General features: G+C 44.9%; 2 protein-coding genes across 19 annotated transcripts in view; both read left to right on the top strand.

The window, feature by feature from the left end:
• The window catches only part of hs6st2 (heparan sulfate 6-O-sulfotransferase 2), an 11,132-nt gene extending 7,932 nt beyond the window's left edge, over window positions 1–3,200 (top strand). Inside the window, exon 2 of the mRNA XM_060885141.1 lies at window positions 1,777–3,200. Coding sequence (XP_060741124.1) covers window positions 1,777–2,617 — 841 coding nt within the window. The 3' untranslated portion in view covers window positions 2,618–3,200. The remainder of the gene's footprint in view (window positions 1–1,776) is intronic.
• A 2,545-nt stretch (window positions 3,201–5,745) lies between these two features.
• mbnl3 (muscleblind-like splicing regulator 3) overlaps window positions 5,746–11,060 on the top strand; it is a 43,182-nt gene continuing 37,867 nt past the window's right edge. For all 18 annotated transcript variants that reach the window (XR_009649348.1, XM_060884587.1, XM_060884580.1 and 15 more), the window contains exon 1: window positions 5,746–6,073. The gene's annotated coding sequence lies outside the window, so the exon portion shown is untranslated. The remainder of the gene's footprint in view (window positions 6,074–11,060) is intronic.

Raw genomic sequence — 11,060 nt, 5'->3', positions numbered from 1 at the left:
AGTTGTGAGTCAGCTTTGTGAACAGCAGTGGACTCGGCACAGATGCGCTGGGAACTGCATCACTCAGGCAAGGTCAATTTACCTGTAGATTTCTATGGAAAAGTCGAGTATATCTAAAGTCAATACATTCCATTGTCTCACAAATGTCTCTTTTATATAAAGATGTGCCAGGGCCAGGGGAATGACATAAGATCTGGAATAATCAGATGCATAGTTTGGGTAGGGAAACTGGAGAGCTGTATAGTGGCTCATGATGTTCCTTTCAAAGCACTTTATGGTCACTTGTGCAGCTCAGAGCACCTTGTTTAGGGAGAGCGTAAATATGGCGTTATCTACTAGCTGGTGCACTTTGCCTGAGCATCAAGTCTTTAGATCAGGAGGACATTAATTTCACCTAATCTTTAGAGATGGAAACAGGATATAAAGGTTGTCAAGTTTGTAAAAAAAAAAGAGACACTCACATGTTCTAGTGAATATGTTTAGATTTGGAATTTCAAGCTAGCTTCAGCTGTCTAATTCCAAAGGTTGCATGAAGTCAGGAGCTGCTTGCTTGCTTGACGCGGCACTTCTAACAATGTCTTCTGCTCAAAGTTTCTGAATGTGAAAAACAGCATATTTAATCAAATGGTTGTCCTTTTTGTTTCTTTTCATTTGGCATGATACCAACATGCCACACTTTGCCATCAGATGGAACATTCTAGTAAGTTGCCTAATAAATATAATTAACTGATGTTAATTAACTCTATATGCATCTAATGTTAACTTTGTCATACATACAATCAATGAAAAAAACAAAGTACACCATCCTTCAATTCTAGGTTTGTTTCCTAATCAACAATTGTGCTACCTTTCTGTGAAATTCATTCTTGCTCAAACATTTAACTGTCATGACCATAAACGTATGTATTAATATATTTTGGGGGCCTGTATGTCACATGATCTAGCTTTTGTGTTTATATCTCTGAGCATTAAATGGACTGACCTTGAGCTGAATCTGCTGGGGTGCTTACTCATGGAAAGATTAGCAACTGTCTTGAAGGCTCTCCATTCGTAAACAATACTTCTCCCTGAGGAATGGGTCCCCTGTTGGTCCAGCGGCAGGATCCTGTGCGTGCTCTCTCAAAGAACTAACCCAGCCGCCGAGGAGTTAGCACTCAGCGCCGGTCCCAAGCCAATAAAACGGGAGGGTTGCATCAGGAATCGGGCGTAAATGCCATGCTAAATCAAATATGCAGACCAAACGATCCATTGTGGCGACTTCGAACAATGAGCAGCCAAAAGAATACCACCACTTTCTCCCTGTAGAATGATGAATTCAAACTGTTTGGAGAAGGCCATATAACCCTTCTCAGACTGATTCAGTAGCAATTGCTTCAGTCATGTCATGGCTGATATCCTTTTATCCTTTTTGGTATGATGTAGACACACACTTGTGTCCCACTTGATTTTACATTAATGAAATTATTTTCCATATTCAGTAAGGGTGCAGTTAATACTTGAGAGTATTATCTGTTTTAATTAGGAAGAAAAACAATGCAACTTTGGACTAATTTTGATGGATAGCTCTTAATGCTTAACTCGTTCACAAATTGCATAAAGGTTGGCTAGTGTGGTAATTTTATGATTGTTTAATAATATAATCTGCTTAATATTGTGTACTGTAGAAATCATGAAATCCTTATATTCCACAAGCCTAGCAGCCACCTTTATGAAGATATTCCTGTACTCCTCCAGTCAACCCAATTTTTATTAATTTATTTTTCTCTCTCTCAACAGGAACTATTACTACATTACGATCCTCCGAGATCCAGTGTCACGCTACCTGAGCGAGTGGCGTCACGTGCAGCGTGGAGCCACATGGAAAGCCTCGCTGCACATGTGTGATGGCCGGGCGCCTACTCTGGCAGAGCTCCCCAGCTGCTATATGGGTGATGACTGGTCAGGTTGCTCACTAGCTGAGTTCATGGCGTGCCCTTACAACTTGGCCAACAATCGACAGACTCGTATGCTGGCTGACCTGAGCCTCGTAGGCTGCTACAATGCATCAGTCATGAACGATCAGCAGCGTGGCTCCGTGTTACTAGAAAGTGCCAAGCGCAACCTCAGACGCATGGCTTTCTTTGGCCTGACTGAGTACCAACGCAAGACACAGTATTTGTTTGAGCGTACCTTCCGCCTGGCCTTCATTGCACCCTTCACACAGCTTAACGGCACACGTGCCGCCAGCGTTGATGTGGCACCCGAGATACAGCAGCGCATCCGTGAACTCAACGGCTGGGATGTAGAGCTGTACGAGTACGCTCGCGACCTCTTCTTGCAGCGTTTCCAGTATGCAAGGCAGAAGGAGCGACGCCAGGCTCGCCAACGACGCCAGCAGGAGAGACGTAGGATGCGTGCCAAAGTGCCACACTGGACAGGGGTAAAGGGCACTAAACCCACTAAAACCCCAACACAAATGAGGCAGTCCTTAGCCACTAGGCTTGCTGAGCCAAAACAGGATGGGACAGGGAAAATGTTGGAAGATGATACAGGAATGGATTCGGAAGATCCTTGGTGGGAGGACGATGATGAGAACGAAACCATAGAGGACTATTTGGTCAATGTTGAGCAATGGTGATGACCCATTGGGCACTGAATAAAAAAATGGGTGGAATTGCAGACTTTCCTAGATTTCCACTAGGTTGCCAAGCAATGCCAAGCAACTTCTACTTCAAACCCCAGAACATTAAATTCATGTTCTAGATTAACAGATCGGAAAAGTGGTGTTTTTTTTGGTGTTGGATAGACACAAGTAGGACCTGAGTGAATTTTGCTGGTGTCTGCCCTTTTTTTTTAAATGCCGCACAAAATCCATGCGCACTGCAATCGTCCCTATGTACCAGTGTACCTTAAGATCCGTAACTGAATTTATGTTGTTAATAATGCTATTGAATCAAAGAGATTTCTTTCTTTATGGTTACTTTTTTATTTGAACTTTCACTACGACATTTGATTGTAGGTGGCGGTGTGATATTTTCTAGAATTCTTACTGTACTGATTATGTAGCCTCTGGCTTCAATATAAAATCTTGTAGCAAATCACATTATTTGTAATTCCTAACATAAGCTATATTATAAATTGTCCGAACAGATAAATGTGTGAATATGCTGTTAACTGAATGCAATTTGTTGCTACTCAAATAAATTTTGATATTAATTGTAGCTTTGGTATGTGGACACTGATATTTGGGGATTATATTTTGGTTTGTCTTGTCAACGTCTCTAGACAATCTTTCCTAGCAATTCCCTAACAACATTTGTTTCCTTGTGCCAAAAAGGTAAGTACAAATTATGTTCTCATTACAATTTTTAGCAACAAATGGCAGTATTTTAGGTTTGGTTTAAAAAAAAATCTAGCTAGAAGGCGGCGTGAACTTTACCTTAAAAATTCAAATAACAGCATGTGTGTGAATTCACAGAATCAGGTCACTAGGTCATGCAGCCAGGCATGTGGTAGACTAGTGCTTAAGGTGTTGGCTACTGATCAGAAGGTTGTGAGATCAATCCCAGATCCACCAAGCTGCCCCTGTTGGGCCCCTTAGGAAGGTCCTTAACTCCCAATTACTCAGTTGTGTGTGTATATATATATATATATATATATATATATATATATATATATATATATATATATATATATATATATATATATATATATGTATGTATAAAAAGAGATAATGTAAAGGGTATCTGCCAAATGCTGGAAATGTAAAACCAGCCTTAATTATTTGAGACACAGCCCCATCATCTGTAAAAGATAAATAGCTGCAGTTCTCTTTATCAACAACAGATGGCACCAACGTGTCAGTCAAGACACCGTTTAGGAGCGATTTCTAAAGTAAACAAACGTGTTAGTTGAATTAAAGCTGTTTTGACGTTTGTGTGTTTGACCTTCCGTTCCGTTCCGTTCCGTTCCGTTCCGTTCCGTTCCGTTCTACACACAAAATACTGTTTTAGTCGAGTTAGTAAATCAGTAAACACTGAACTACATGTAGAGTACATTGTAGACACGTGCGTTATTGTGGTAAAAAGAAGCGAATAAACGAGATGACATTGAATGATGATGCAAAACACTTGAATCTTGATATTTTGTTGTATATTTTGTGAGGAGTTGCTTTTCCTTGAGCTTCACCGACTCCACCCTCGCAACTGGCTTTTTGTCGTTCAAATAGGACTTGGGATTCCCCCTAAAATGGAGGAAGTGAAGTGCACACAGTAAGTGCACTACCCCATGCACACTTTGCCCCCCCCCTCCCTCCCTCCCCTCCCTCCCCCCCCCTCTCTCCCTCCCTCCCACCCACACCCCCCCCTCCCACACCCCCCTCCCTCCCACACCCACCCCCCTCCCTCCCACACCCACCCCCCTCCCTCCCTCCCCCCCCTCTCCCTCACCTCTCTCTCCCTCCCTCCCTCCCACACCCCCCTCTCCCTCCCTCCCACACCCCCCTCTCCCTCCCTCCTCCACCCCCCCTCTCCCTCCCTCCTACACCCCCCTCTCCCTCCCTCCTACACCCCCCCTCTCCCTCCCTCCTACACCCCCCCCTCTCCCTCCCTCCTACACCCCCCTCTCCCTCCCTCCCACACCCCCTTCCTCCCTCCCACACCCCCTCTGTCCCTCCCTCCCTCCCTCCCTCCCTCCCACACCCCCTCCCTCCCTCCCTCCCACACCCCCTCCCTCCCTCCCTCCCACACCCCCTCCCTCCCTCCCTCCCTCCCTCTGTCCCTCTCTCCCTCTGTCCCTCTCTCCCTCCCACACCCCCTCTGTCCCTCCCTCCCTCACCCCCTCTGTCCCTCCCTCCCTCCCTCCCTCCCACCCACACCCCCTCTGTCCCTCCCTCCCTCCCTCCCTCCCTCCCTCCCTCCCACACCCCCTCTGTCCCTTCCTGCCTCCCTCCCTCCCTCCCTCCCTCCCTCCCTCCCTCCCTCCCACACCCCCTCTGTCCCTCCCTCCCTCCCACACCCCCTCTCCCTTCCTCCCTCCCTCCCACACCCCCTCTGTCCCTTCCTCCCTCCCTCCCACACCCCCTCTGTCCCTTCCTCCCTCCCTCCCACACCCCCTCTGTCCCTTCCTTCCTCCCTCCCTCCCACACCCCCTCTGTCCCTTCCTCCCTCCCTCCCTCCCTCCCACACCCCCTCTGTCCCTTCCTCCCTCCCTCCCTCCCTCCCACACCCCCTCTGTCCCTTCCTCCCTCCCTCCCTCCCTCCCACACCCCCTCTGTCCCTTCCTCCCTCCCTCCCTCCCTCCCACACCCCCTCTGTCCCTTCCTCCCTCCCTCCCACACCCCCTCTGTCCCTCCCTCCCTCCCACACCCCCTCCGTCCCTCCCTCCCACCCCCACCCGCTCTGTGCCTCCCTCCCTCCCACACCCCTCTGTCCCTCCCTCCCTCCCTCCCACACCCCTCTGTCCCTCCCTCCCTCCCTCCCACACCCCCTCTGTCCCTCCCTCCCTCCCACACCCCCTCTGTCCCTCCCTCCCTCCCTCCCACACCCCCTCTGTCCCTTCCTCCCTCCCTCCCGCCCTCCCTCCCACCCACACCCCCTCTGTCCCTTCCTCCCTCCCTCCCACCTACACCCCCCCTCCCACCTACACCCCCCCTCCCACCTACACCCCCTCTCCCACCTACACCCCCTCTCCCACCTACACCCCCTCTGTGCCTTCCTTCCTCCCTCCCACACCCCCTCTGTCCCTTCTTCCCTCCCACACCCCCCCCGCTCCCCGCCTCGCCTGCTGCCTACCAGCCGCTAGCAAGTTCGCCTCACGCTTCCTACTTCGCTTTCGTCCTTTTCTCCTCAAAATCTACATCGCTCTGCTACCGAAAGCCGCACAAATTTACTGAGGAAACCGACAGCTGGGAACAGAAGTAAACTTGGTCTAAATCAACGGCGGAAAAAAGCTCCTGAGACAAACCGATGATGGGACGCAGCTGGTTATAGAATCGATTCGTTCTTATTTGCGTTTAGTTTGCTTTAAACCGAGGAGCCGAGTGAAGAGGAATCGGCACTTTTCTCCCCCTGAGCAAAACAAGAGGTCTGCACAGGTAAGTGCTTATTCACTCTGGCGCAGTTAGCAAACTAGCGTTAAAGCCTGACGTTCCTGTGTGTTCATGTGCTCTTCTCTCCACCGACCAACAACACGACAGCTCATTTTAACACGTTATAGCGTTCAGACTTTGTGTAAAATCTTATTAAAGCTGCTGAACCCTTCGGTACCGAGCCTCAGGCTAACCTCGCTTTACATACGGCCTTGTTATAACACGTCGTTTTCTTTAATGCCTTCTTGCATCATGGCATATTTCACTCAGTCGCTTGTATTAAACACAACACGAAATGTTTAAAGTTCGTGTGTTTGCCGTTTTGTAGCTGTTGATCATCTCACTAGTCACACTGAAGGGACAGACAACGTTCATTCAGCTAGAAGTGAGAGAATAAACAGAAACCCAGAAATGAGCTTCTTATGTGAATATATTCACATGTAACGTAGTTAATAATAATAATAATAATTATAACGACAGAAAACGAGAGATTTCAATGCAACTTCATGCTAGATAACTAGCCTCGAAGAAGCACTTTGCTGTAGATTTATAGCCCAGAACTCTACACTAATGTTTTGTTAGTTTGTGCACATTTTGTTTCCCCCTCAGTCACAGCTACTGTAGGCCTGTGTTTCCTGTCCTGTGCTTCCACTTGTCATTATGGTAATGATTCAGGCTGCAGCTTAACACACCCACAGGAAATGCATGTCCTGATTGACCAGACTGACCTTTTGCTCCTGCACATTCAGACTGCAGTTAAGATCTCACAAGCTTTCTGTTTTCTGCCTTCACGTCCTTTTCTCTCACACTAGCCCTTCAGGATGGGATGCAATACTCGTATTGTTCAATACATTATTGTGTGTGTGTAAAGCGTTGCAGTGTAAAAGATTATGGGGTATGGCAGGAGCATGAAGAGTGTGTGTGTGTGTGTGAGAGGCAGTTTGTTCTGTTTCACTTCACACTACACTACGTGGACCGCGGCCTTGTCAAAGCTCAGTGCCGGGATCAGATCAGGAGGTTGAGATAATGTGGAAAATAATAAATGTAAACAAGTAATACTTTATGCCATTGTTTCAGACCACATGGTCGGGGAAAAAATTAGAAACTCGCCTTCTGGTCTGGAATGTACATTTGTTTATGATCTTTTATTACATATTTTATCATTACGTTCCCGCTACTCCTTCACATCCTTATAAATCATTGCTTGGGAAACTTTGTCTTTTTATATGTTGTGATTTGCAACTTGGCTTTCAAGCAGTTGAAGGTCCAGATGCTCTTGAGAGAGTCGTGTCGACAGTCATTGCCAACTGTAGAGTTGTGTGTTGGTTTTTTTTTGTAATGATGCACTATATACTGTGTAATTACAGTATGTGTATTGTAGTCTACTGTCTGCTGTGTGAATTTTAGAAGGGTAATATTGTCTCAAATGGAACATTAATGGTAGTTTACTAACCGGAAGCGTACAGTTCATCAATCTACGGCAGATGAGGTCAGATGATTCAAGCTTCGACGGCGTCAAAGAATCAGCAGTGAATATTTTTGATTTTAAAAAATAAATTACCCAACACGGGCTCATTTAAATGTTGTTGGCCGCCTTAATAAAAATGTTCTCATCCATCATCAGCACCGTTTAGCCCCATCCGTCTTCTGCCACACGAGCAAACCTGTGACTTTTGAGTGCATGAAGTGTCTAACGTTCCGCACATCATCTTCTCGGCTACTTGAAGTGCACTTCCTCTAGCTGGAATTTTCACTGCTCACTATTTATACTACAAAATGGCAGAGAATTCTGGCAAACAGAATAGGGACACAGATGAGCATGTTAATGCTTGTTGAACTGCCATAAGTTTGGGGGCAGAGCTTTTTGTACACATGTGGAAAAGGGGGATGGGGTCAGTGAGAAAAAAAAAAACTCACTCAAATTTTGTTTAAATCCACTCATTTAACCATTAGTGATTCGGGTTTGGTTATAGAGCATTAATAACAAAAAGGTTTTTGGCGATGGACAGAAAAACGTGCAAAAAAAACATAACCATAGTGTCCACTGCATACCCATAATGCACTTTGTGCATGTGCTGGGTAAGGTATTTCAGATACAGGGATTGATTGTGGGCAGGGGTATGATATTCTTCCTTGGCCATTGTCTACATATTAAATGCTGCAGCTAATCTTAGCACTTACTTGCACAAGCGTCCGCCTCTACGTGTCTGTGTTGTTTTTAGGTGGAACGTCTCGCTCAGAGTGCTCTCATTGTTATGCCCTTACTCATTTAAACCATTACACCAAGCTGACGTCACCAGTTGAGGGAACGGCCACTTGTGGACATGGCGAAAGAACTGGGAAAGCCATAATTAGTCGTCCAAGCTCAGCATCCGATATTTAAACAGAAGAAAACAAGCAACAAGCAAACAGAAGACCTATTGCAGGTAATAGGACAAGAAAAAAGCAGCTGGTGTTCAGGGCTTGGTGATGGCAGATAGGCACGTGGTTGTGTAGAGGTGAGCAGAGTGATATGTGGGAATGGCTGGTCATCGTAAAGGCTCTCTTTCACACACAGGCACACACACACACTGCTGCACAGAGCGGTGTGTCATTTACAGTAACACCTCTGCAGGTCCTGACTCGTCTCCAGTGCCTTTCTGAGCTTGTGGACTTTGCACTTGTCTGACTCGCCTGCACCCTTATCGCTGTTTCCACGCTGTTGTGCGACATTAATGTACACATACAACTTGTCCTGATTTCCCCTTTACCTCCCAGGCCAACTCAGGCTAGTTCTGCCATGTGAAAAGGTCCTGCGTGGTACAAATCCGTCTATAATTGGCAGTCTAGGACAGCGAGAAGTGAAATATACATTCGCAAAGAGGATAAGTCACATTGAGGCTTCAGTGTTTACCACAATGGAGCTTGAACCTTTCATAAAGAAATGACTTCTTTATTATCATTACAAAGACCTGCTTAGCCAGCTTGAATGCTCTGGCAAGCCTGCGTGTATAAAAAAGCACATAGGCATAACGGATTAGGCCGTGTCCGTAAGCGTATAATCTCATGCTTATCTTGCTTTATTAACTTGTAATCTCACAGACGTCTTATTTAGCAGTAAGTACCATCTGTCCTTGCCTCGCTTACTCAGCTCAGGTTGTCTGTTCACGTAGATTAGATTTATCCGAGTCTGGCTTTGTCAGAAATGCAGGAAAAATAATAAAATAAAATAAGAAACCATTTGTGCTGTGCACCTTTTTCCTAGCAGCAATAAACTTTACTTTTGATTTGTTAGAAAGTGTTTATTTTTTTTGTACCACAATGCTGTCATTGTTTGATCGGATTAGTCAGTAGGTGCTGATGAGTCTTCTGTAACAGCAGCTCTGAAAGTAGTGTCAATCACAGGGACGTTAGCCAATCATGGAGGTTACATGCACTGTGTTCCATGTAAGTGTGTTACACCACCCTGTGATGTAACACGAGCATCAGTTCTAAACACTGGCAGCATGAGTCTCAGGTGGTAGTTGTTGTATGATACAAGAGAGCTGACTGGTGTGTGGGAATGGGCCAAGACTAAATCAGCGAGAAAAGACAATGGGGAAAAAATTAGGACCTTTACTTATTTGATAATTAAATCATGGTTTTTGTAATTTACTAAAATATTTGTTTGTTCGTTTTATAAAACACTTTTGGATAGGACATGGTATTACTGGAAGACAATAAGCTGCAGACTCATTTTCCGGATTATTTTTGTATAACAACACATTGGGTCCTGTTTTAATCTTGCTACAACCACACAGCTCAGGCTATAGTTCATTATAGCACTGCTCGTAAAGATTTATTGTTTCTATGGTACATGGTACTATGGTAAATTTCCGGAAACTTTCCACGGGAACTTAATCTGGGGAATTTTGGGAATATTCCAAATTGGAAACTTTACGGGAAGTTATGGGAATTTACGGGAATTTAACTATATCATATACAAACATATACAACAATCAGTCTTGACTGATTTAATTGTAAGTAGAACTTACAACTTATGCTTATAATAAACATAAACTTAATTGTAATAAACATATTTTCCCTATGATTGCTGTAAAATGAAAGCACCCCCCACCCTTGCACTTCTAAAAAAGTCCCAATCAAAATGTAAAATTAAGCATTTTTTTCTCAAGCTTATTAGGTCTCTACTTCTGTGGTAGTCAAGGCCTGGAAAATGGAGGTGAATCCCCTCCTTAAGTGATATATGGAAGGTTTTTTTAATTTCAGGGGGTAGTGAGTGTGTGAGGGGGGTCATCAAATAATCTGTGCATGTGGTAACACTCCTAATTTACTGCTTATTAAGAGTTAGTAAGGTACTTAAGTTTAGGTATTGGGTACAATTAAGAATGTAGAATAAGGTAATGCAGAATAAGGCATTAATATGTGCTTAATAAGTACTAATAAATAGGCAATAATCTATTAATATTCATGATAATAAGCAACTATTTAAATGACCCTAAAATAAAGTGTTACTGTGCATGTTATGGAAGAATGCAAGTAAATGCAGGGGGTTTGGCCTCAATGGCCCTCCAGTAAGCAGTGTGCTGTGTGCATTAACTTAAATTGCATTAAGTCTTGTTCTTTTAAACAAAATTTTGCTGCAAGATTTTTTTAAACTACATTTAAGTTCCTTGTTATAGGCAACTCTGAATTTTTTTTTTAAATTCCCAGTTTATTCCCATATATTCCCGTTAATTCCCATATATTCCCGGTAATTCCCATGGAAAGTTTCCAGCCTTGAAAATTCCCGGAATTTTGCAACCCTACTGCTGACCAACTTTATGGAGCTGCAGATTTCATTTTCCAACAGGACTCAGCACCTGCACACAGTGCCAAAGCTACCAGTACCTGGTTTAAGGACCATGGGATCCCTGTTCTTAATTGGCCAGCAAATTCGCCTGACCTTAAGACCATAGAAAATCTATGGGGGCAGTGCCACAGACTGATCGACTCCATGCCACGCCGCATTGCT

The sequence above is a fragment of the Tachysurus vachellii genome, chromosome 13 (assembly GCF_030014155.1).
Source record: "Tachysurus vachellii isolate PV-2020 chromosome 13, HZAU_Pvac_v1, whole genome shotgun sequence".
In the NCBI taxonomy this organism is placed as follows: domain Eukaryota; kingdom Metazoa; phylum Chordata; class Actinopteri; order Siluriformes; family Bagridae; genus Tachysurus; species Tachysurus vachellii.
This window is presented reverse-complemented; position numbering and strand designations above follow the sequence as displayed.